The sequence below is a fragment of the Equus przewalskii genome, chromosome 14, assembly GCF_037783145.1.
Source record: "Equus przewalskii isolate Varuska chromosome 14, EquPr2, whole genome shotgun sequence".
NCBI classification, from domain to species: domain Eukaryota; kingdom Metazoa; phylum Chordata; class Mammalia; order Perissodactyla; family Equidae; genus Equus; species Equus przewalskii.
This window is the reverse complement of record NC_091844.1, coordinates 78,123,676-78,149,852: the sequence shown is the minus strand read 5'-3', so window position 1 is coordinate 78,149,852 and position 26,177 is coordinate 78,123,676. Positions and strand designations below refer to the sequence as shown.

Genomic DNA, 26,177 nt, shown 5'->3' with positions numbered 1-26,177 from the left:
TGAGTGGGTGGCCAGTGAGTAGGGGAACTTGATCGTTTTTGTGAACTTCCTCAAGCTCTGACATTCTAGGAGTCAGAGCCCTGAGCCCATGGCCTGTTGGACAGAAAAGGGAGGATTTAGGACACTGGTATTGCAGTTAACCCGGATGGACCTGTGCTCTGGCCCCTGGGTGCAGGCCACCTGTCCAGAGCTAGACGGACGCACAGTGGGAATGCACGATGCATCAGGCCAACCCATCACTGCCAGCCTGGCCCAGAGATGGAATGCTCTCACAGTTCTGGAGGCTAGAAGTCTGAAATCAAGGTGTGGGCAGGGCCATGCCCCCTCTGAAAGCAATAGGAGAATCCCTCCTTGCCCCTTCTGGCTTCTGGAAGGTTTTTGGCAACCTTTGGAATGCTTGTCTTGCAGCTACATAATTCCTATCCTTGCCTTCATTGTCACATGGCGTCTCCCTGTGTATTTGTCTTCACATGGCTGGCTTCTTATAAGGACACCAGTCATATTGAATTAGGGGCCCACCCTACTCCAGTATGACCTTATCTTAACCAATTACATCTGCAACAATCCTATTTCCGAGTTATGTCACATTCTGAGGTATGGGGGTTAGGGCTTCGACATATCTTCTTTAGTAGGGGACACAATTCAGCCCATACCTTCCACGCCATCCGCAGCAAGGGCCCCTTCAGCCACTGATGGGAGCACATGGCCTTCAACGCACTAAGCTCTGTTGCTGGAGATTTCCCTCTCCACCCTCTCTCCCTCTCTCTATTTCTTCCTCTCTTCCACACATATTTATCAAGAGATCCAACAGTAAACAAAACACTTGGTGGGAAAGGCTATCATTACACCATCCTTGCCCATGGGTCCTAGGTACCCCCCTGAGACCACACAGAACGCCCTGGCCACACCCTGAGTATGGCCCTTTAGCTATCTGAAGACAGTGATGGTTCCCCTGAGGCTCCTGTGGCTGGAACAGCTCTGGTTTCTTTACTTATTCCTCACAATCGGGTGACTATATATTTTATGGACCAAACTAGGACACTGTTGACAGTGAGAGTGGGTGCCATTAATAATTACACTGAGACAACAAGTGTAAACCTGGAATGTCCCGGGCCGACTGCAACATATGGTCACCTCATGGGGCACAAGTTTCCAGGTCCTTCCTCACCTCCAACAGCTCTCTTCTGGATGTTTCGTAATCTGTCTCCTTTTAAATCATTGCTCCCAGAAGTAACTGCCATGTGTGTCTGGCATAGTGGAAGAAAACAAATAGGCAAAGAGATCATTTTAATAATTGTGCCGAATACCGTAACACAGGCAAGAGGAAGATATTATGGGAACCCAGAGGAAGAAACAGTTAACTTTTTCTGAGAAAGTTGGGGCTAGCATGGTGGCATAGTGGTTAAGTTCACATGCTCCGCTTTGGCGGCCCAGGGTTTGTGGGTTCGGATCCTGGGCACAGACGCACACACCGCTCATCAAGTCATGCTGTGGTGGTGTCTCAGATACAAAATAGAGGAGGATTGGCACAGACGTCAGCTCAGGGACAGTCTTCCTCACAAAAGAAAGAAAGGAAGGAAGAAAGTTGGAGATGGCTTCACAGAGGAGCTGGTATCTGAAATGGGTCTTCAAGGGTGAGCAGAAGTCTCCCCCATGGGGGGGGGGATGTCGTGGGAAAGGGCATCTTTGTCACGCCTCGAGGTGGAGGAGAGAGTGGGGTTTCCTGCTCACCTGTTGCTGATTGAGACTCACGTTATTTTTCCCGGAGCCTTGTGAGAGCTCATGTGATGCTGGCCCTACTTTGAGCCAACCCTAGACTATTATTGGAAGGACGCACTTGTCCTAGATGCTGGTAGTTCAGTCCTACTTCTGATCTTCTGGTTTGTTCTCAGGAAGAACGGCCAAAACACAGGCAGAATTTGGCAAATGAGGATGAATCATTTGGTCCAGGATCCATCACACTTCCAGGCATCAGTGGTAGAGAGCCATTTACAAGCATTTGTTGAGAACAAACTTCACTGATGGGCCTCTGCTGGTCTCTGGGGAGGCAAAGATCACACATGGTCACTGCTCTCAAACAGATCCATCTAGTGAGCAAGACATATGTGTGCAATGAACTTCAGTCACACCAAAATATCTAAGGGCTGTCACAACACCTTTGTAAGTTTGCCATATATTTTGGGAACACGGGGAAAATTGTGAGTAATTCCAACTGAGGAATACAGTTGGCTTTCACTGAAGAACTTGGAGAGCTTGGATGGCCAAGTCAAATTTCAGAGCTGGAGAAGGGGTGGCCCACAGGTGTGAAAACACAGGAAATAGGTGGAGTAGGAATAGCTTTTGGCACTGGCATATGGCGGGGAGGAGGGAGAGGACGGGGCAGGTCAGGGAGACTGCCTCAGGATGCAACAACCAGGAGCTGCTGCGCTCACGGGCCACCATCATGCCTGGCCAACCACCCACACACCTGCCTTTCCTCTGGCTGAGGTCTAGACACCAGTGTGGGGACTGCCTGAGGCAGAGGCGAGGGCAGTGGGGAGCAAGGTGAGTCACTGAAGCCCCCCCAGCAAAGCACACACCATCCGCTCTGGCTAGGCTTTTCAGTTGGCTGCATCTTCCTCTCCCACCCTCCTGGGGAGACCAGCCCTTCGCAGCTGCGGTGGAATCCTTGCTACGAGGTGGGTAGTGGTGGTTCTCTCGAGAGATGACTCACCATAGAGCTGGCCTCTATCCAGACCCAAAGACTCTCCACAGCCCAGGCTGATAAGCCAAAAGCAAATCTTCATCAGTCCTCTAGAAGCTTGGCCCACCAAAGGGGCTCATCTTGGGCAGACACTGGGACCAGAGGTGTGGGCACCAGCAGTAGTTGGGGGAAAAGTTCAAACGCCAAAATGGTCCCCAGTTCTGTGCCTTCCTGTCTGAGGTGAGAGGGAAGTTCTGCTGGGATGCTGAAGTGCTTGTCTCTCAGAGCTCCAACATCACTTCTGTGGGGAGGTCTTCCCCAACTTGCTGGGGTGGAGGGGGCCTCTCTCTTCTAGGGCCTCTTGGTCTTCTGTTGGAGCATCTCCCGCACAATATTGCAGTTGGGGATTTCTGTGTCTTCATCCCCCTGGACTGTGAACAACCTGAGGGCAGGCAGTGTGGATGGTAGAAGGAAAGTGAGGAAAAGAGGACAGAGGTGGAGGAAGGACGGCATGGTGAAAAAATCACGGATTCCTGGAGATGAGAGAGGGGTTGGGGAGAGCATGAACCGGGCTGCTTTTGTTCTTGTAGGCCCCATCCATTAAAAAATACTTAAAAAGTATATTTTATGGCTGTGTCGATAGAAAGACAATGTAATCCAGGCACAACTCATTATTATATATTCATGATTATTATATTCACGTTTTTCTTCTGATTTTAAAAAAAAATTAAACTTAAAACATTTTTCTGGGCCCCCTGAAGTAGATTGGGCCCTAGGCACTGAACAGCTATGCCCTTATGAGTAAGCCAGCCTTGAGCTGTGAACTTGGAACTCAAATAGTAATGAATGGCCCCACCCAGGCACCAGCCTATCAAACCCACCTTTTGCAGGCTCTAGTTCCTGGAGACCTCCCGCTGTGCCAGACATTAACCCTTTGGCTGCTGGATCATGGGAAGGGTCAGAAGCTCTGGAGGGAGGGGCACCTGCAGAGTGTGGAGCAGTGACTCTTTATCAACTGGTATGGAAGGATTTTGATCTTTGAAAAATGGGCATGGACATTCTGATGTCTTCCATAAGCCCTGGATGGAAGTAGAAAAAACAAAATATGGTCACTACAAAGAGGCAAGATGAAGAAAGAGGAAGAGGCAAGCCTGACTTGGCAAAGCCAGGTTTCTGATCAGGTGGCAACAGGTGGTGCCATCACTGAAAGAAAGACTTCAGCAGGAGGAGCAGAAGGAGTGGAAAGACAATGAGTTCCGTTTGGGACACACTGAATGTAATGTACCTCTGGGATTCCAGGAGGCAACGCCTGTGAACATTGCATAGACGGGTGTAGTTTCCTAGGAAATAAGGTAGGGATGCAAAGACAGATCTAGAAGGTTCAGTCGGCACATAATAAGCCCTCAATAAATTAGTCCTGGGCTGAATGTCTGAGACGTCCCCCACCCCCACACACAGACACTTCAGCCTCAGGCTCAGCAGATGATTGGGAGGACCCCACGCAGACCGACTTTAAGGAGAAACACAGAACAGCCTTTGTCTGATTACGATCGAAGCAGACTAGTGGCAAGCATATTTCAGCTCAAAGTACCCAAGGTGTGGGGCCCGTAGGGGCTTACCACTGTCAGAAGTCAGCATGGGGGGCCAGCAACAGCTTGTCTTATTGTCTTGTACCTTGAAGATCTGGGAGGCACACAAAGGAGAAATTGCATTTTCCAAACCCTGAAGCAATACTTATTTTCCCTTCACATCTATTTCCCTGAGTGTATTTTTTTCCACTCTGTTGATAGATATTATATAATCACATTGTTTAAATATTTGAGAGGGTGATTACACCACCATTCAATTTTAATTGCAGCTTCTGTTAACATGTCAGACGTTCTCAAGCAAAATTAATTAGAACCAAACAAGTGATGGATGGTCTTGAAAATCCAAACCTTCAGAAACTAACCAGTTTCATAACCCAACACAACTGCAGAGTGAGTTTGGACAATAGAACTTATCACCTCAGGGATGTTCTCCCCTGGGGCCACGTGTTAGTCTTATCAATAATAAATAAAAGCGCAAAACATACGATTGAGAATCCCAGAACTTATTTTAATGCAAAAATACCTTCCAAAGTAAGTCTGATGCTTCACTCATCTTTTTGAATCCTGTAAGTGGCAGGCATCTCAGTACCTACCAAGACAGGCCCATCCATTGTTGGCTTGTTCCAATTGTTAACCAAATTCTTTCTTTTGTTGTATGGGAATAGAGGTCCCCAGTCACTTCCTCCTGTCACTGATAAAGTTCACTTTCTGGAGCAACACAGAAAAATTCCGTTTTCGATCTGCAGATTCCTCTGAGAACTGGGTCCCTGTGGACAGGGCACCAAACGGACCCACTAGATCTGCCACACTCCGCTTGCCGGTGATTACATCAGGGTGAGGCTCTCCGGAGGGCTGTACAGACTGCGATTTCACTGCACATTGGGGCATTATAAGTTACAGACTTACAGGATTGTAGAAATCTTTGAGGAGTTCAGAACAGACTAGTTAGTTGCCATAGCTTCCCTCCCATGTAATTTGCGTAAAGCGCACCCTCAGATCTACCCACGGCCTTGCTTATTTGGGTGGGTGGGTGTCAAGTGTTTGGGGAAGAGAGTTAACATACTATACTAAATATTTTATTTTAAAATCAGACTGCATCTACAGGTATATATTGATAAAATTTTTAAAATTATATTCATGAGGTTTGATGCAATCTTTAAGATGCGTCGGGGGAGCTGCCGAGAGGTAACTTTACAAACAAATGTGCATTTTGGTCAGATTGAGTCAGATTTCTCTGGATTAGAATCCCAGCTCAGCCACTTATTAACAGTGTGACCTTAGGCCTTAGCTTCCTCGGGTGGAAAATGGGTATGAAAATAATTAACCAGGGGCCAGCCCAGTGGTGCAGCGGTTAAGTTCACACGTTCCGCTTCTCAGAGGCCCGGGGTTTGCTGGTTCGGATCCCAGGTGCGGACGTGGCACTGCTTGGCAAAAGCCATGCTGTGGTAGGCATCCCACGTATAAAGTAGAGGAAGATGGGCATGGATGTTAGCTCAGGCCAGTCTTCCTCAGCAAAAAGAGGAGGACTGGCAGTAGTTAGCTCAGGGCTAATCTTCCTCAAAAAAAAAAAAATTAACCTTGCATGGTTGTAGTGGGGATTATATGAAAAAACACCTATCAAGTGCCTGGCATTCAGCCTGGGATGTAGCAGACGCTCAATAAATGGATTAGGATTGTAGATTCCAATTTTAAACATGAGAATGTTCATTTAACTTATTTAGGAAATTAAACAGACATCCAATCTATTAAAACGTATTTCAAGGCTATATGTTTAAAGCATCTGCTGATGTTGAAAACTTTGTTAATTTAAAAAATAATATTAAAAATATTTAAATTAAAAAATTTTTTAAATAAGTAATAAGCAATCATGGTTAAAAAATAATTCAACGGCCAGCCCAGTGGCTTACTGGCTAAGTTTGCACACACCGCTTTGGTGGCCTGGGGTTCATGGGTTCGGCTCCTGGGTGTGGACCGACACACTGCTCATCAAGCCATGCTGTGGTGGCATCCCACATACGAAAAATAGAGGAAGATTAGCACAGATGTTAGCTCAGTGAAAATCTTCCTCAAGCAAAAAGAGGAAGATTGGCAACGGATGTTAGCTCAGGGCCAATCTTCTCACCAAAAAAAAAATCAAACAACAGAAAAATGAATGAAAATTCCCTTACCATCTCTCTACCTCAATTCTTAATCCCAGCCTCCAACAATTCCACGAAATACTTTGGGTGGTCAGCTTTCAAATATGCATATAATAAGCACATATGATGCTTTCCCTTCAAAGACGAGCTCACCCTATAGATTGTTCTGCAGCTTCCTTTTTCATCTAACACTGTGTGGTGGAGCTATTCCATGCTGGACATGAGCTCAGACCTCTAGAAGGCTATGAATTATTCTGATGGGTTTTTAAAGAAAGGTTTTAGTAGAAATAATTCCAGTGAAATGTGACATTTTCCTTGAGTTCAAGACTCTAAACAGTTGGATGAAAACAGAAAAATTCAGGTTCACATCTGACTATTTCATCTCTAAAATATGGCAGAGATCCAGATAGCAGGTGGGGAAATAATCCAGATAAGGCAATTAGGGGATTCTGAACGAGTGGGGATTGTTTTTGTCATACTGGCAGTCACCCCGACAATTACGTGGTGCTTTGTCATGGATCTCGTAGTTGGCACTGACAAAAATCCTGCAAGGAGGGAGGGACCCATCATCCCCATTTTAAACCTGAGGAGACTAAGGTTCAAAAGGCTTCCACACAGCTGGGGGCCAAGAGTTGGGAGTGAAATGGAAGAAAGGGGGCGCTGGGCTGCTTAACAAACCTGCGTTCCCTGACGTCACTCCTCAAGGCCCTCAGGTGCAGATGGAGCTGACTCACAGAAAGGAGCAACGTGACCCTTGGCCCCTGGCCTCGGTCCTGTGCAGAGCCGAGGCTACTTCCTCAGGAGAAAAGCTGTTCTGAGACATCTGGCTTAAGGGCTGGGCTCCTCTTCACCCAAACACACTTGTAAATGGTCCACAGGATTTTGTGAGCACCTCTGATAGGCCAGCCCCATGTTAGAAACCTCCAAACGCAGGAGAGTGGAAGCTGCACTGGGCTGTCAACCAGGCTGCTGTCCCAACCTAGGCAAGTCCACTCCTGTCTGTGAGGCTGTGGCCCCAAGAGTGGCTTGGACTGAGGAACTCTGCCCGGCCTGGAACTGGTGTAGCCAGGGCCTCCATGAGTAGAGAAGGCGACAGGGGCATCACTCACTCCTGAGTTCACAGAACGAAAGCCTCCTCCAGTCATCCTCATGGTTTCAGAAGTGAGTGGGGAGCCTGGTGTCACCTAAGGCTGACCTTGGGTTTTAACAGAGCGGAATGAAGAAAAGAGGACAAGAGACTCCATCTTGCTTCTGCAGCCTTCGGGCAGCTGGCACTGGATGTTCATGCTTAGGAAGTTTGTCAGGCTGTCCAGCCTGTCATCTCAGTGGCAGTCAGGGGAGATGCTGCAGGTGGGGAACAAGCAGACTTTGCCCCTCTGACAACATCTGTGGGGACCCAGAGCGTCTGGCTCTCCTTGGCTCAGATTAGTCATGCTGGGAGCAGGGACTGGAAGGCCACGCCAGGTTCTCTCTGGGCCCCTCACAGAGGGAATTATCACTCTCGTCTGGTCAGACTGAGTCAGGGGTCTTTAGTGAGCCAGAGGGGAGGAGTTGACTGGTAAGGCGTTTTTTCGCTTCTCCCCAGCCTCCCAATAACCTGGACTGTGAGAAATGAGTGTCAGATGGAAAGACAGTCTTCGTCTGGACCTGAAGCAGACTCTGCAGAAAAGGTGACATGCCAGGGCTCCCCACTTCAGGAGGCACTGGCAACCCTGTTTACCTAATCTGTACCTCTGGCGGAATCCCCGTCCCCGGGCCTGCCGGGTGTGCCATTTTGAGGATATGGAGCCAGTGGCTCCATCTCAGCCCTCCTGAGGGCACGGCTCTTCTGAATACTTCATTCCTTCATTGTAAACCTGAAAGCACCACAGCCCAAAGCCGTCAGCAAATCATGAAGACAACTGCAGATTTCAACGGGAGGAAGAGACGAAAGCCAGAAACTTCTGCTGGTTTCCTGACAAAGTGCTGGGGGTCGTTGTTTCTGTGATTTATCTAAATGTGCGGCCTCCAATCCGGGTTTGAAAATCCCAAGGATGCTCCAAAGTTCCTCTAGAGGGAGCCAGAAGGAGGCTGAGAAAGTGGGGTTCAGGGTCCCCATTCCCACACTAACCAGAGCCATTCCGCTTTTATCTCATTTTTAAAAAAATTTAAAATTTTACTTAGTGTAAAAGTTGTTTACTATTTTTTACTGAAGTGTTTTGTTGCTACAACCAAACTAGCAAACTACAGGTCTATTGTCTCACTTTTCCATAGGATGCTGACATTCCATTGTATGCAGACAGAAGATCAGTCTTGCTTTGGGAGAATAGAGAGAAATTCAGTCACTCATTCTGCAAATATTTCTTGAGCACTTCCTTTGTGCCAGGTATAACTATGAACTGTGAGAAGTAAAAAGATCTAATACATGGCACCCTTGCCCTTGAGGAGAGTGTCTTATGCTCGATGGCATGGGTTACAGTCCACAGGAGGCAGGTCAGAGGTGTGGTGAGAGTGTGGGGTCCAAGGCAGGCGTGGGGTTCTAGCCTTGATTAACCTGCTCCCATCAGCTCTAGCCACAGACACTATTCTCTTTAAGACACTTCTCTCTCTAGACTCATTTTCAATACCTTCATTTTACCTGGCTTCTTTGGGACAGCCATGCTGTTAGTCTCTTTTTCCCATACCACCTTGTCCAACTGGAGACCACCTTAATCCAATGGGAGGTTTTAACTAGGGGTGTGACAGCTGTGCTCTTGCTTTGTTTTTGCCTCCTTGTTCTTTTTTTCATAAGGGGCTGCTTCTCTAGAAGCATGTTGTAACAGTAAAAAGAGCAAAAGATAAGCCAGTTAGTTATCTTAAGCCCCTGAGAATTGGAGGGGTGTTTGTTACTACATCATAACCTCACCCACCCTGACTAATACAATCCTATCTACCTTTATCTCCTGGGCAACCTCCTGTTTCTTGTCCCATAGCTGAAATGTCTCCCAGTCTGTGAAGCCATACTCTACTCCCCCAGGTGGAAGTGAAGTCTCTTTCCTCTGTGACACAATATATTACAGCACACCATTGATTGAATTGAACTTTTCTGTGATGTGTCTGTCACCCTCCTCTGGCTTGTATGTACCTTGAGAGCAGAAGTTACAAGTCATACCTAAGTGTTTGTTGATAGACTGAATGAATGCAAGTATACTATTTAAAATTGCTTCTTAAAGCCTGGTGTTTCGTACTCATTTCTGAGCTGCAAAGAAACAATCTGTCACCGTATAAGTGACATGGTGCAATTGCCAGCATCTGCCCGACAACTAAGGTTAGGTATGAAAGTGAAATCAAGGGGCTCAAAGAGAGGGTCTGTAAAGCTTCTTTTGACTCTAACAGCCAGTGCCCTGTGAAAACTGCCGAACCAGACGGAAACCTTCCTTAGCAAGTGTCAGGGAAAAATAGCACAGTCCTCCACATGAAACAATTTGTTAGCATTTATAAGTTCCCATTTCTCTGTATTTTAACTTCTAATTGGTTTCCTCTTTTGTGCTAAGAATGCCATCTGTCCCTTTGACAGGTTTTTGGATTTGATACCACTTACCAGGAAATATGACCATCATAAGTGTTGTAAGATGGTTCTAAAGTGTCCATCCCAAACAGCCCTATTTTAGTAACTTCACACAGAATCCCATACTGTTCATGTGTAGGGGTGGTACCATTTTTCAGGCACTTGCTCCATTAGAATAAAGCCTTTCACCTCCATAGTTTCTAAAAGTTCATCATATAACACAAGGAAACGTACATGGTCTTATTTTGACTCTGGATCTCACGTCTACTCTGTTGCAATAAAAAGGGTATTAGTATCCCTATTTGTAGATGACAAAACTGAGGCTGATGGAAGTGGACTTGCCTAAGATATGGAAACGATACAGCACCAGGACATTAATTTCTGAATCTAAACCCACTACTCTACAGGTAGCATCTTCCCCTTGTGGAATAAAAGCAGGGATGGGCTCATCATTCCCATTTTATGAATCAAGAAACCGAGGCCAAGAGAAGTTAAATGACCAATCTAAAATTCTTCAAGGAATAATTCATGAGTCTAGACTTGAAAACTTCCAGCCCTCTGCGTGTGGTCTTGTGCTCTCTCTCTGACTACCTTCCCTCGACTTTGCAATAACTCCACCTGAGTCCAAAGTAACCTGGGTCACAGACAAGCTAAGAAGAGGGAGCGGGAGCAGCCTGGGAGAGGTTCCAGTTAGAGAAAGGATTATTAACTAGTCCCCGTAGAACAAAGAACCAACTTCAGAACGCTCAACCAGGAACCCAAATGCCGTGGGCTGTTGATGTAGGATTTGCTGAGCCCCTGAGGGTGGGCTGGTGCTAGAAGGAAGGGAGAGAACTAACCTTTACTGCATATCCATGATAAACCAGCCTCTCCATGGATGCTCCTCCACTTAATCTTCACAAGATGCTAATTTAAAGATGAAGAAGTTAAGGCTCGGAGTGGCTGTCTGGATTGCCCCAGCGAGCAGAGCTTGCGGGCCCATCTGGCTTCAGAAGTCAGTTCTTTCCCCCACTCACTGCAGCAGAGGCCATGCAAGGTGCAAAGGCGAGCTGGGGAAGGTTCCTTCTGCTCAGGAGCCGTACACACCTGAACCTGATAAAGAGCAGGGGTGGCTTATGCTAGTTGGTGGCGGGCAAGCAACGGTTAATGGAGATTTGGAGGGAACAGTGGGGTTGGGGAAAGAAGATTAGTATTCCTTCCTGGAGGCTTTCCAGCTGATCTTTGAGGAAAGGATTTGAATAAGCAGAGAGAAAGAGACTTTCCAGGCCAGAAGCAGCAGCTTCTAGAAAGGGACAGATTAAATGGGGTTTATCACTGATTACTATTTAAACACGAGGAAACTAAAAGGGCCCCCAGGCAGGTACTGGGGTGGGCCTGGGCAATCCTTGGGGCTATGGGGAGTGTCTCCAGCATTGAAGGAAATTGAAATTAGCAAGAATCAATGGGCAGATCAGCCAGCTGTTGTGCAAACACCTGAAGGGAAGATCTGAAAACCTCAGTGGAGATCTTGGACACACCCAGATTAAATCAGTGGGCTTGGAAAGTCATCCCAGAAACAGAAGATGGGATCTAGAAAGTTACGCTCGTTCTAAGGGGCAGTGCCAAATGGATTCGGAGATTGGATCTGGAGTCAGAATTCCTTGTAACCCTTACAGGCTCCCACTAAGATTTGGTTCCCCTCCTTGCAAAGACTTCTGGTGCGCTGACAACTCAAGCTTGAGTTTACAAATGGGAAGCCTCTTGCCCTTACTCATCCCATGGAGCCCAGCCCTGAGCAACCTGCCCGCCTCCCATCACGTCTTTTAACATAAAGAAAATAAGGTAAATGGGAATTTCAGCTCCACAGCAACAACAGCACCTTCCAGCCACATAGCTGTTTGCAGTTCACAAAGCATTTTTACTCACCCCATCTCAGGACTTTCCCCAAGTCTCTGTAATGTACGAAGCCTGTGAGCAGGCTTCCTAGTGGAGGCGGACACTTGAGCTGCCTCAGACGATGCGAAATCACAGTCTTTGAGGGGACGATGGACCCTTCTCATTTTCTAAATCTGTAATTAAATGATTGGCATTCAATGAGGATAATTTTTGCTTTAAACATAATTGTGCCATTACCAATAAAACTCCCCACCCCCAAAACTCTCCCGATGCTGGGTCTCAAATTTTCGTCCAGCTTCAGAAGTCAAAAAAAATCTATGTCTTGCCCTGGGCACATGCAACATCATATACTTCCTAATCCTAATTACACCAGTGCCCATTTGTCCCATCTTGGTCTCTTTGAACCCACTCTCAGCCGACTCAGTTCAGGACCAGTTTAGCCTGAAACAATGTCAACAAGCCTGGGAGACAAAGACCTTTGGAGGTGACTTTAGGCTCCCAAAAGGATCCTTTACTTCCCCCAATGATTAGCTTAATGATTAGCTTTCCTGGGAAGTAACACAAATATTTTTTTGAAAAAGAATAACCAAAACAAAAAATTAAATTTGCTCATAGTCCCTCTGGCTTAAAAAAAAAAAATCATAAGGAGGAAAATTTCTCTCTCTACCTGCCTGACTCCATTCTTCAAAACAAACCACTAGTAACAACTTGTTGCACATTCCGCCAAATTTGTTCCTGGGTTTATGTAGACATATCTATCCAAAATGCCAGACACGTTGGCCTATAGCTTGCTTTTTTCCCTTTATACACACGGACATTTTCCAAGTCAGCACCCATAGATCTACCACGTTATTTTTAGTGACTGCACGTTATTCCACTGTATGGATATATTATAATAGAATCAACCGTTTCCCTATTGCTGGGCATTTAGATTGTTTACAATATTTTTGTTATTGTGAACAATGCTGCAACACACGATCTTGTTTATATATCTTTACCTATTTGTTTTATTATTGCTTGTAGGATGGAAGAGTGGGATTGCTTTTACTCTTGGGGCTGGAATACCCCCCTCCCTAGCCTTACTAACACTTGGGCCAATCTGCTAGACCAAAAAATGTTAATCTCTTTGACATTTAATTTGCATTTCCCTGACTACTAGTGAAGCTGAGCATCTTTTCATATGTTTATGGACAATTTGCATTTCCTCTTTGGTGAATTACCTACTCTTACCCTGGACTGGTGTTTCTATCAGGCTGTGGTTTCTATTCAAAGTGTAGGAGCTCTTTGTGTACACGGGATGTACTCTTTGTCTCATATATGAGGCAAGCCTTTTACTATCACACTGTTGTTGTCTTTTGACTTTGTTTAGAGTGTGTTGTAACGGTAAATTAATTAATTTTTATTGTAGTCAAATACGTTGACTTTTTCCTTGTTTCTGGGCTGTCTTAGAAAGACATCTATATTTTCTCCTTATCCTTTTATCATCTTATTTTTTTCCATTTAAATCTTCAATCTAGGCTTTTACAAGTTAATTAATTAATTAGTAATTGAGTAAGACAGGGAGCTAGCTTTGCTTTATTCCGAGTGAAGACTCAGGGATTTAAAAATTATATAAGTTGCAAAAACTTACATTTTTTAGGCGAGGAGGGACCCAGTGAAGTTCCTAGGAGAAACTGTGGTCCTTGAAGCTGGACCCTGAAGCTCTTTAACGCATCATCTGGGGAAAACATCTAGAGGTTGTTGATTTCCTAGCCCGTCATGAGTTGGACCCTTGTGAATGTGTGTGTGTGTGTGTGGTTTGTTTCTATTTTTGTATTAGAAAAGAAGGGATTTGTAGACTAAAACATTCTCCTCCCTCAAAAATCTCCTTATTTATAAACCAAGTCCTGTGTACAACTCTGTCCTATCTGTTGGTCCATCTTAGGTGTGTGTGTCCCTCGGTCCATGAGGAGCTCTCTGAAGCTGTGCATGAACTCACCTCTGTTCCGAATCAGGACTGTAGATGCGTGCTGAATCAAACCTTGTCTTCAAGGCCGTCTTATTTAGTGTGCGTTCACATAGTGTGAGTGTTTCAACATTTTTAAGAGGAATTTGCAGGTTTCTCTACAAGCATACTAGGATCCAGCAGTAGCGAGGTTTCTCTGCAGACGAAGTCTTTTATCTTTCCATTTGCAAATGAAAGTACCAATAAATACTTGTTGAATTTTATCATTCTGTTAACCTTCAAATTCAGACTTGTCAGTAATTACAGCCTTGCATTAAAAGGAGATTAGAGATTGAGGTCCAGGAAGGATATATGATTTGCTTGGAGGCACACAGAGAAACCAGGTTTCTGTCTCCCTGTCCCCTCTTTTTCTGCTACTTTTTGTCCCTTAACAAAGGACAAATGGTGTGGTGAAAAGCACAGGTCTGGTGAGAGGACTAGGGTAGGATTTTTAAATGTTGCAATGGGGGCCCTCTTTGTCTGTTTTAACAGTCGTGCTATTTTGATAAAAAGGTGGGACAGGCAATTCTGAGTGCCTTTTCTGGGGCTACTGCTGGGGGTCCTGAAGAAGGTTCTGGAATGACACTCATCTCTCTCTTGCTCTGTTGCTGATAAACACAAACTGTCTCAGAAGAGCTGGCTGTCTTAGAAGGACTCATTCAAGCATTTCTGCCTTGAACAATATCGTCAAGTACTTACTGTACACAGATGCCCTGTTTTGCTTTGAGGGTGCTGCTCTTCTCTGGCAGCTCACAGGGCTAGTGAGGGAGACAGCCTGTTTCCCCACCAACTCATGGAGGAAGCCGGCCTTAAACAAATACTCCCAGGCATGTGTAATTACAAATGGAGGTAAGTGCTCTCAAGGAAAGTCTAGGATGCTTGGAAAGAACACAACAGGAAGGCTTGGTTTAGATTGGGGGTTAGGGAAAAGCAGAAGTGGGGGGTGTTAAGGGTTTTTGCAAAGGTGAAGTGTTTTACATATGTGAAGGAAATAATAATAATAAAGGTGTTTGGAAGGGCAGCTCATCCTCATTCATGGGCCACTTCCTAGAACTCTGGGAATCTGCCGCTCTTCCCAGAATTATGTAGGCATCCTGGGTAAGGGCTGGAAGAGTCTTCACAAATGCTAATACGTGCGCACTTTACAGGCTGCCCCCTGACCCTCTGCATCCTCATCCGTAACTAGTTTGAATGCTGAGGTGAATGGCCAGGGGTGAGTGGCATTTCCACTTTCGAAAAAGGGAGGGGAAGAAGCTTTCCCACCCCAACCCGGGGTCCAGGTTCCCCAACTCCAAACCATCCGAAGAATGTTTGCCAAGGCAAAACCCCACCTCATTATGTATTTGGTTGTGAAGGCGGTTGCCCAGGAGCCCCGAGATGTTCCTGGGGAGTTTTCGGACAGCGGCAATAATCTCCCATCCCATCACCGCCCCACCCCCCGCCCCCACCTGTAGGAAAGCTTGACCAGAGTAAAAAGGATTTCATAGTGGCGGGTGGGATAGGAGAGGACAAATGCTGCCTATGGGGCTGGGCTGTTAATTTCCCTGGAAGACTATCACGACTGGTAGTGACAATAATGACGGAAACACTTATGAGCTGGGCTCTGTTCTAATAGCTTTTGTAACTCTTATTTCTCAAAACGACCCTATGCAGTAAGCACCATACTAATTCCATTTCACAACTGAGGAAACTGAGGCACAAAGAGGCTAAGGGGCGATAGCTGCTTTCCTTTTTGCCTCCAACAATCTGGAGTCAAGGTTTTTGAGTCGAAGTTCGGTCTCCGGGAGGGGCGGACCGCAGCTCCTTCTACGTGAACCTGATCTACCTCTCCTTCATTCAGGAAAACGCTCGCTTTGAAAAGGCTCACGTGGGAGCCCGTGGGGCCCGCTGCGGGAGTCTGAAGCCCATTCCCCTCGGAAGCCAAGCAGAGCCGCCACCCCCCGCGCAGTGAGGACTGGTCCCGCGGGGGCGGCGGGAGAGCTGCGGGGTGGCCCCACTTCAACCCCCAAGACAAGGCCCAGTAGCTCCGCTTTCTGCTTGGCCTCCGCGAGGTGTCGCCTTCGGCCGAAGAAACCACAGCGGCGCCACCCTCGTAGCCAACAGTTATTTATTTATTTTCAAACAGGGGGGGCGCCCCTCTCCTTTCAATTTAAAACTGGAAACATCCTGCTGTCTCGTTTCCAAACAGGCACGTCCTCTTCCTCCCGTTTTGCACCCATGTTCTAGCGTCCCTTTGAGATCAACACCAGCAACCGCTCCGCAAGGCTTTGCTCCACGTTGGCCTGGCGCTCAGCTGCAAACAAACGCAGTCAAGGCGGGGGCTGGGTTAGGAGCCTCCGTACCCCCACCCCCCTCAACACACTCCCCCGGAGCCCTCCGGAAATTTTTTTTTAATGCCAAGCAATTGCCAGGCCTGCAGGGTGGGTGCCGCATTGCACCGCTCGACGCGCAGCTGGTTCGCGGAGTGCACCGGGTGCAAGCCCGGGGGTCTAAAAGGGCGGGAGGAGCACAGCCCGGGCTTCCCAGCTTTGCAGCCTCCTCTCTGCAAAGAAGAAAAGCAAGTGGCTTTTGGCGCGAAAGCCTTGGCGCCTCCCCTCCCTGCATGGAAATCAAGAGGGCGGAGTAAAGCCGCTTTCCTCTGCCTTTCTCCCTCCCCCTTGTCTGTGCCGCAGCCCCCTTCTCTCCCCGCCCCCCGGGTGTGTCAGATTTTTCAGTTAATAATATCCCCCGAGCTTCAAAGCGCAGCCAGTGACAGTCATCTGTCTGGACGCGCTGGGTGGATGCGGGGGGCTCTTGGGAACTGGGTTGCAGCCGAGCTAGCGCTAGCCAGGCGCAAGCGCGCACAGACTGCAGCCACCCGAGGACCTCCCCCCGCCCAGGCCACCCGGGGACCCCCGCACGGAATCGCTTCTGGATCCCCGGCAGTCGGCAGGAGGTAAGGAGCTTGGGTTGCAAACCGCCCGGCGCCCCGGGAGCGGCGAGCGCGGCGGGAAGACAAGCCCTGGACGGGATCGCGGCTTGCGCACAGGGCACCCGAATATGCCCGGGGGACTGTTTCTGCTTCCGAAACAAAACCATCTCCTGGTTTTCCCTGAAAAGCCAGTTCCAGCCCCACAGGCACTACGACTGGAAGAGACCCGCCCTAATCCTTTTACTGCTTTTGCCAAGGGGGTGTAATGGCTTCGTCGAAAAGAAATTCGCCCTTCTCTAGAACGTTTGTCTGTGTTTGAGCTGATGGGGAACCGGTGCGTCCCCACCTCAAAACTGGGGTTCTTCTCCAAAGGGTGCCCCCAGGAGAAGAAGAGGGAGGTTTTAGGCAGGGCGAGGCCACCGCGGTGGTAATCTGGGTCACGACGGGATCGGAGGAGACGCTGCTCTCCCGGCGACCCTCCCCGCGCTGGCGCCCCTGCACCATTCCTGGGAACTGGTGTTCAGGTTCTCCCCTCTCCTAGGAAGAAGACGTACGTTGTTGAGGGTTTGGAAGAGCGGGGGTGTGGGGTGAGAGAGGTTCAAAATAAGCTCTTGGCAGGACTCTCCCTGCAGTGGGTGAGTGCTGAGGGGCGTCTGCTCAAATTTGGGGGCCCTGGGGGGAAGGTTTATGGATTTAGGTGTCTGTTGTCGGTCTCAGTCTAGAGAAGAGGATTTTTCCATTTGCAAAGTTTCCTCAATCCCCCGCTATCTCTTGCACTCTCGAGGTTGCAATTTTACAAAGAAGGGATTGAGGGTCCTCCAAATCCTACGGCCGGTAGCTGGGTTGGAGCCCTGGGCTGCCTTTGAGCAGCTGGCCCTGCATTGGTGCAACCGGGATTGTCGGCGAGCTGGAGAGAGCTAGAATTCTGCAGCCTTGAACCGCCCCCTCCCCCAGGCAGTGCCTTGTGTGAATGAAATGGCAGTTTCCAAAGTTGCAGAGCCATGCCACCACCCCCCGCATCTGCATGCCCCCTCCCACCCCCTGTCGTAGACAGCTTGTACACAAAAGGAGGGAGGGAGAGAACGAGAGACAGAACTTCCTACACCTTCAGCAGCGCAGGGCGGAGTGGGGGGCTTGGAGGGGAGGTTGAGGAACGGGGTTCGAGGGGGCGCCCACTGCTCGTCCCCTCCTTCGGCGCCTCTCGCCAACCGTCTCCTGCTGTGTGTGTCGGTTGCAGTGTCGGAGGTTGGCGCGGCCCCCGCCCACCGCGCCCCCCACGGGAAGGAAGCAGCCCCCGAACTAAAAAGAGCAGAGCGGAAAGCAGCCCTCATTCGCCGGCCAGGAGGCGAGCCGATGCCGAGCTGCACCGCGTCCACCATGCCGGGGATGATCTGCAAGAACCCAGACCTCGAGTTTGACTCGCTGCAGCCCTGCTTCTACCCGGACGAAGATGACTTCTACTTCGGCGGCCCCGACTCGACCCCCCCGGGGGAGGACATCTGGAAGAAGTTTGAGCTGCTGCCCACGCCCCCGCTGTCGCCCAGCCGTGCCTTCCCGGAGCACAGCCCGGAGCCCTCGAACTGGGCCACCGAGATGCTGCTGCCCGAGGCCGACCTGTGGGGCAACCCGGCCGAGGAGGACGCGTTCGGTCTGGGGGGCCTGGGCAGCCTCACCCCCAACCCGGTCATCCTCCAGGACTGCATGTGGAGCGGCTTCTCGGCCCGCGAGAAGCTGGAGCGCGCCGTGAGCGAGAAGCTGCAGCACGGCCGGCCGCCCACCGCGGGGCCCGCTGTCCCGGTGCCGGGCGCGGGGACCGCCAGCCCTGCCGGCCGCGGGCACGGGCCGGCGGCGGGGGCGAGCCGCGCCGGGGCCGCCCTGCCCGCCGAGCTCGCCCACCCGGCCGCCGAGTGCGTGGACCCCGCCGTGGTCTTCCCGTTCCCGGTGAGCAAGCGCGAGCCCGCGCCCGCGCCCGCCGCCCCGGCCGGGGCCCCGGCGGCCGGAGCTGCGGTCGCCTCGGGGGCGAGCGCCACTGCCCCAACCGGCGCCCTGGGGGCTGCCCTTCCGCGCGCCGGCGACCACAAGGCCCTCAGCACCTCCGGAGAGGACACCCTGAGCGACTCAGGTAAAGACCGCCGGAGTCCGGCCGCCTCCTGGGGCACTGGAGCTGGGGGCCCGCTCCCTTTGTTACTGTACATGGGTTTGGCTTTGGGGAGGGTATTTTGGAAGCAGTGCTGGGGGCTGAGGTCGTTTTTTCCGAGCCGCTCCCCGTGGTAAGGAGAGGGTGAGTGAAAGCTGCTAATAGGGTGTTCTCAAGTCTCACCTCCATCGAAGTTCCTTCCACCCTCCCTCCGGGAGCCTGACTCCATCGCTAGCCTTCACCCCATCCCCCACCTCTCTTTGCAGCTCAGCTTGAGGAATAAAATTAGGAAAAATTGAATGTCTAAAGCCGGTTGGGGGGTTAGGGGTCCCTGACTTCATTGCCTAGGTAGAAACCTGTTAGCCGGGGTGGAAAGGCACTCTGCGGCCCAGATCGAGGGAGGAGGGACACCCGGAGACGACATAAGCGCTGTGCAAAATCCTGTTTGGGGCGCAGGAAGTTAGAGAGATTGCACAGATGGCTAGTACCAATTTTATTTTTTCAAACCTGGGCACTCTTCTCCCCCCTCCCTCAGTGGGTGGTGGGCTGTTTGCTCCTGGTACGCGGCCAGCAGGCGGCGATATGCTGACCAGCAGCGGGCCAAGGATCTGAAAGGCTGGGGGTGGCGGGGCCACCCCTTCCTCGCTTCATTCAGCAGCTGGCGGCCAGTACAACAGCGGTTGTGTACATTCTCAAGGGGCCGCCTCCTTTCAGCGTGCAGTGAGAACTGGGTCCAGTTTTGTCTTCTAGCCAGCATTCCAGGACTGATTTCAGATCGGAGTTGTGTTTTGAAACCTAATGCCCTTCAAGGTGAGGGCGGACACTTCGCAGGCCCTCCAGGAATGCACACACCCTGGGAGCGCTCATTGATTAGCTCTATTGTCTGCCTCTGTCTGAAGCTGAAGGGTGGGATTTAAACTGAGACTTTGCCTGGGGCCCCAGAGGTAAAGAACTCTACCCAAATGCCTGAACAGCCCTTGTCCTTGGAGCTGAGAGCTGGGGCTCTCTTGGACCTTGAAAACCAGTGTTTGTTTGCAGAACGCAGGTGGATAAAAAGCCCACATTTTCTTCAGAGCTGAGGACGGATTCGTCTGAGGCTCCTGGAAGGGAACTTGGTGATAAGCTTCCAGTTTGAAATGAGTCTGTCCCTTTAATGTCTGTGCCTTGACAGCTTTCGGTGAGGAAGCACTTCCTTCCAACAGCTGTCTTCTTGGCAGAAAACCAAAACATTGGCTTAAAGGGACCCACAGACTGGAACAGCCTCACATTTCGGCTTTAGAACAAATCCCGCAATTGTTCAGCTTTCCGGTCCCCTTCAGATCAAGCAGAAGATGTGTTTTGATTTTATGCTTGCATTTTAAACAATAATTTTCTATCCCAGCGTGGTAGTAAATGAGGAGAGAGGGGGAAATGCACACAGGATGCTACACGTTTTTGTTGTTGCTGTTATTATTGGTGACTTTGGGAAGAGGTGTTCCCATATTTGGGTTTAGAACTCCTGTGGATTGCAACCTTATAGTTGAGGTTTGATCTTTGTTCGCTGAAAAACTGCTTGCTGTCTAGAACTTGGGTACATGGAAGACAAGTTACTTTTCTTCTTTAGTTAATTAAATCGTTCTTTAAATTTGTTTGAGGACTTAAAATCAAACTCAGCCATGTGTAAATTGCTCAGTGAGGCCCCTAAAATGAGAAGCCTCAATTCTTGTGTGGAGATGGAGATATAAATTAACCTGTGGGGCTCAGCGATGATAACAGCTTACCATTTACTGAGCATCTGTCTACTAGGCCCAGCTCTCTACAACTTATCTGCCCAACTCAAGAACCCTGTGGTATCATTCCCATTTAATAGCTGAGGAAACTGAGGCTTAGGAAGTTGAAATAACGTGCATAGTGTCATGCAACTCGTGTGTGATGGAGCCAGGATTCCGTGGGGCCCCAAAGCCAAGGTTTTTTTCTGTTTCTGCCACTTGCTAAAGTTTGAGCGGAGGCTGAAAGTGCCAGGAGCCAGGGGGAAGGAAAAAGTACTTACAAGTATATTTATGTTAAAGAGACCTAAAGTGATGGATCCATAGTTAATAGCAAACTAGTGCCAGAACCTGTTGTAAGAGACTTTATATGTTTAATTCATGAGTCTCACCATGAGAATAACTCCCGTCTTGTTCTCAAAGATGATGAAGATGACGAAGAGGAAGATGAAGAGGAAGAAATTGACGTGGTGACGGTGGAGAAGCGGCGTTCTTCCTCCAATAGCAAGGCTGTCACCACCTTCACCATCACTGTGCGTCCCAAGGGCGCAGCCCTGGGCACGGGGAGGGCGCCTGCGGGTGAGCTGATCCTCAAACGCTGTGTCCCCATCCACCAGCAGCACAACTACGCTGCCCCCTCGCCCTACATGGAGAGCGAGGACGCGCCACCCCAGAAGAAGATCAAGAGTGAGGCATCCCCGCGTCCCCTCAAGAGTGTCATCCCCCCAAAGGCTAAGAGCTTGAGCCCCCGCAACTCTGACTCCGAGGACAGCGAGCGCCGCCGGAACCACAACATCCTGGAGCGCCAGCGCCGAAACGACCTGCGGTCCAGCTTCCTCACGCTCAGGGACCATGTGCCAGAGCTGGTGAAGAACGAGAAGGCCGCCAAGGTGGTCATTTTGAAAAAGGCCACCGAGTACGTCCACTCCCTTCAGGCCGAGGAGCACCAGCTTTTGCTGGAGAAGGAGAAGTTGCAGGCAAGACAGCAGCAGTTGCTAAAGAAAATTGAACACGCTCGGACTTGCTAAACGTTTCTCAGAACTGGACAGTCACTGCCACTTTGCACATTTTGATTTTTTTTTTTTTTAAACAAACCTTGTGTTGACATTAAGAATGTTGGTTTACTTTCACATCGGTCCCCCGTCGAGTTTGGATCTGGGTGGGGAGCAGGATATGTGGGGTTCTGCCAGGACCTCGGAGAGGGCCTGCGGGATGGGATGCTAGGTGGCCCTTACAGTTTCCTCCACGTCACCTTCGAGCCAGCCGTCGAAGTTCGTGACAGTTGGGAGCCTCTGGGGCTGTTGAAGTCACCTTGTTTGTTCCAAGTTTCCAGACGACAGAAAGTCATTCCTTCTTTTTAAAATGGTGCTTACGTTCCAGCAGATGCCACGTAAGGGGGTTGCCATTTGATACCCCTGGGGAACATTTCTGTAAATACCATTGACACACCTGCCTTTGTATACGTCCTGGGTAATGAGAGGTGGCTTTTGCGGCCAGTATTAGACTGGAAGTTCATACCTAAGTACTGTAATACCTCAATGTTTGAGGAGCATGTTTTGTATACAAATATATTGTTAATCTCTGTTATGTACTGTACTAATTCTTACACTGCCTGTATACTTTAGTATGACGCTGATACATAACTAAATTTGATACTTATATTTTCGTATGAAAATGAGTTGTGAAAGTTTTGAGTAGATATTACTTTATCACTTTTTGAACTAAGAAACTTTTGTAAAGAAATTTACTATATATATATGCCTTTTTCCTAGCCTGTTTCTTCTTGTTAATGTATTTGTTAATGTTTGGTGCATAGAACTGGGTAAATGCAAAGTTCTGTGTTTAATTTCTTCAAAATGTATATATTTAGTGCTGCATCTTATAGCACTTTGAAATACCTCATGTTTATGAAAATAAATAGCAATTAAATGATGCAGCTTTTTTTTTTCCCCACTTAATAGCACTAGTTAAAAGTCTATCCCTTAAGCAACAACCATAAATAGCACATAATCTATTGCGTGAACTTGGTTTCCACAGACAGGCCTTTAATACGATCCTGGTTGATTAGGGCCATGGTCCCCCAGTGGAGTGGAGGGGACTGAGCTTAGGAAGGTTAAGGCATTTCTCCCAGATGACAGAGCAGATAGGTTATTGGCAACTATGCATTGTAGAAATAGCATTTGATTGTTTACAGAACACTTTCATATATGTTGGCTGTTCAATGGAATTAAGCTGGGACATCAGACAACCCTTGAGAATGAAGAGTATAATCGAGATGCGGGATTACGTAACTTGGCTGTATTTGGTGTTGGTAATACTGGTCCCACTGGCAGATGGCTTTATATTTTGGTGTAGAGTAGTTTGTCTCCAGGAAGAATGCATTCGTCAAAATTCCCTAGGACCTGTACAAGGTTCTATGCTAGGCACTGTAGCAGGGTAAAAAGATGAAGTTGGTGCCTTCCCTCAAAGAGCTCCCCATCTGATTGGCACAAGTAACCCATAAAGTGACAGCTGTATGGGCCAGTTCAAGTGCAGGAGAAGCACCAGGGTGTTAGTGTGCCTCTGTCCACTTTACACTCCTGTCACCCAGGCTGTTCTTTTGGCTGCCTGATGGAAGCAGGATAACCCTTTGCAGGCTCTGGAGGACAGCCAGGCCCGGCGGGTCCGAGGGAGGCACCATGGAGTGAGGAAGAAAGCGAGTCTCCCTAATGCGGGGTGATAACTCTTGTGAGTGAAGCATTCAGCTTCTCGGAACTGATAGGGTACAAATGACCTATTTCTCTTTGGGGCAAAAGGTGGTATTCAGTTATTTCTCTAAGTTTTCCCTCCTCTCAGATTTTTAGTCTTTTGCTTTGCTGAGAAGAAAACAGGTCCAGCAATGAAAGGTCTTTGCCCCCCCAGCAGCCCCTCGGGGTTCCTGGTTGCTTTGGCCATCTTATAAAGGCCAGTGGAGTTAAATTTGAGGTCCTCCTTATCCCCACTTACAGCCACATGTCCTAGAACTATTCGGGTGGTATGGCTGTGGACGTTCTGATGGCCAGACCATGTAGAAAATCGGGTAAAATTCTCTTTACTCTTTAACCCCACTACTTGCCCCACCTCCACACTAGAAAATAATGAACCCTCTTTGAAAGTCCTTTTTGAATTGTCCTTCGAAAAGACTCCTGTCCATTTGCAGTTTACAGGCCCCAAGTCACCCTTCAGCCCTGCAGCTTGTTTATGTACCCACGACCAAAAGAAAGTTAAGTGACCTCAAAGTAATGGAGGTTCTTGAAGCCCAGCTCAATCATCCCAATTTCTCTATTTGTGGTCCCCATAAGAGGCCTACCTACGGGTCTCAGATGACATGGAACTCTAGCCATGGAGGAGGAAAACTGTTCCGATGAATGAGCCCTAAACTAATTCCTACCAGGCTCCATTTTTGCTTGGGCTGCTGGGAAGCTCAGAACCAAATTGGGTGCTCTCATTCTGCATATTTGGTGCTCATTTACTTTTCTTCTAAACGTCTATGACGTCTTGTTTTCCATTGTTGGTTTAACTCCCTTTTTAATGTTCTTTATTTCATGTTACATTATAGAGAACTTTTTGCATTAGGTGGATCATAAATACGTATTAAAATATTAAAACTATAGTGAAATACCCCTTATTTGCCCTTCCTGGCTCAGCTGAGGGAAAGTGTCACCCAGTTTAGCTCTGCAATTATCTATAAAGTAATTGCTGTAGTCAGAGAAGAATAAGAATTGAACCATGCGCTTCAATAACATGAGAGACCTCCGCATCCAAGATCAGTTTTGAGACTGTTCGAGCAACTGCTCTCTCAGATCCGTAAATCACAGGACTTCGATGGAGCATAGAGATCATCTCATTGAATTGCTTCATTTCACAGAATGGGGTCATGGGATCCCATTTCAAATTAGTGGCCAAACCCAGGACCGGATGATCAGCCCAGTGTTGTTTCCACGGCATCGCCTTTCCCACTGCTCACAGGTTGGCCTCTTTACTTCCTGGCTCACCCATCCACCTACAGCATGCTTCCATATTAATCCTAAATAGCCGACCCCGCATACAGCCTTCCAGAAGTTCCCCACCACATACAGGATACAGTCCCGACCCTTCAGCCTGGCTCACCAGCTGTGTCACTCCCTTCCCCTCCACAGGTGATCTTCATTCCAGCCATGCCAGACAAAGTCGCTCTTTCTCCCCTCTGACTTGTTTCACCACATTCCCTCTTCCTGGATTATTATGCCCCCAGTGCGCCTTTTCTAGCTCTTGATCCTGTATTGCCTCTGGAGATAGAAGAGCTGTCCTAATCACCCTTCTAGACCCCCTAGACTGTGGGTTCCCCTAAGGCAGGTCTGGCGTCTCATTCACCTCTGATTCTTCAGTCCCTGGTGACTGACAGATGACAGGCCCTTGGCAGGTGATGGCAGAATGGCTGGCGGTGGAGAAAAGAGCGAGGCGAGGACTAGGTCGGGCAGATTTCCATTACAGGTGTGTCTCATGCCAACCTTGGTTCGCAAGTTCTCGGGCTAATACAAATGGGGAAACACATCCATTAGGCATCAGTGAATGCCTGGTATTAACAGCTGGAAGGGAAGGTGAAATGCACAGGGGGCCTGTCTTCAGGAAGCCCACCGTCTGGAAAGGAGTGAAGTCCCGGGGCCCTTGTATAGAAGGCAGGGAGGGGAGACAAGAGGGACTGGTAGGGGGTGGGGGACTGTTGAGCAAAGCATGTGAGGGGTCCCGCGGCTGAGTCAGGCTCTGCGCCTCCAGGCTCCCAGTTTGGAGCTGTTGGAGGAAGCTGGTTGCTGGAGCCTGAGGAGGCTCATACGCTAGCCTGAGGCCACAGGTCATCTGCTCTACGGTGACAGTGGTCGCAATGCCTCCCACCTCTGTAGGCTATCTTTTGAAAATCCTGGTGTGGGTTGTTATTAGACTCCAAGGTTATTAGATTTGGAAAAGGTGCTCAGGAGTGTTCTTGTTGTCTTTCTTTCTCTCCCTTCTTCCCTCTCTTTCTCTCACCAATATTTATTTTGCACCTACCATGTGTCAAGCACTCTTCCAGGCACTTGGGAGACATCAGTGAACAAAAGAGATGCAACTGCCCCAAATTCCTGCTTTCGTGGACGTTATAGTCTAGGAGAAAGGGACAACAATAAAAATGAACATAATTAGCAAATAACTGAAACCTCATTCCATAAGGTGGTGGATGCTGTGAAAGCTAAGTAGAATAGGATGGAGGGCTTCAGGGAAGCCATGGTGGGGTAGCTGGTTTTGAGTAGAGGTCAGGAAGGTGCACTGGGGCAGGCAGCTGAGGGCGGCCGGGCAGAGAATACCCAGACCTGAGCACTGTTGTGGCTGCTCAGAGACCAGGAGTCAGGCCTCAGGCTCCCCGTTCAGGGCTCTTCCTCCTTCATCTCCCTCTAGACGTCGGCAAACATCCCCCACCAACTTCTTATTCACTCTCTTAAGGGGAAGCCAGAGAGCGGGGTCGTCAAGAGTCTGGATCTGGAGGGAGACTCCTCGGTTTGAGTTTGACTGCCAGACTCACGAAGTCTGGGCTGTGCAGTTTCTCCACGGATACAATGG

At 48.9% G+C, this 26,177-nt stretch overlaps 1 protein-coding gene across 1 annotated transcript; it reads left to right on the top strand.

Annotated features, from left to right (window-relative positions):
* The first annotated feature begins 16,466 nt into the window (after positions 1-16,466).
* MYCN (MYCN proto-oncogene, bHLH transcription factor) lies at positions 16,467-22,520 on the top strand. Its single transcript, XM_070574392.1, has 3 exons — positions 16,467-16,730; positions 17,944-18,828; positions 21,012-22,520. The coding sequence occupies exons 2-3, from the start codon at positions 18,060-18,062 to the stop codon at positions 21,614-21,616; spliced, it is 1,374 nt and encodes a 457-aa protein (XP_070430493.1). The 5' UTR covers positions 16,467-16,730; positions 17,944-18,059; the 3' UTR covers positions 21,617-22,520.
* Positions 22,521-26,177: the final 3,657 nt, after the last annotated feature.

Bases quoted from the DNA above. Each gene is read 5' to 3' on its own strand.
- MYCN (XM_070574392.1), top strand. From the start codon at position 18,060: ATGCCGAGCTGCACCGCGTCCACCATGCCGGGGATGATCTGCAAGAAC. The intron at 18,829-21,011 runs GTAAAGACCGCC...TTGTTCTCAAAG, and splicing joins GGACACCCTGAGCGACTCAG to ATGATGAAGATGACGAAGAG.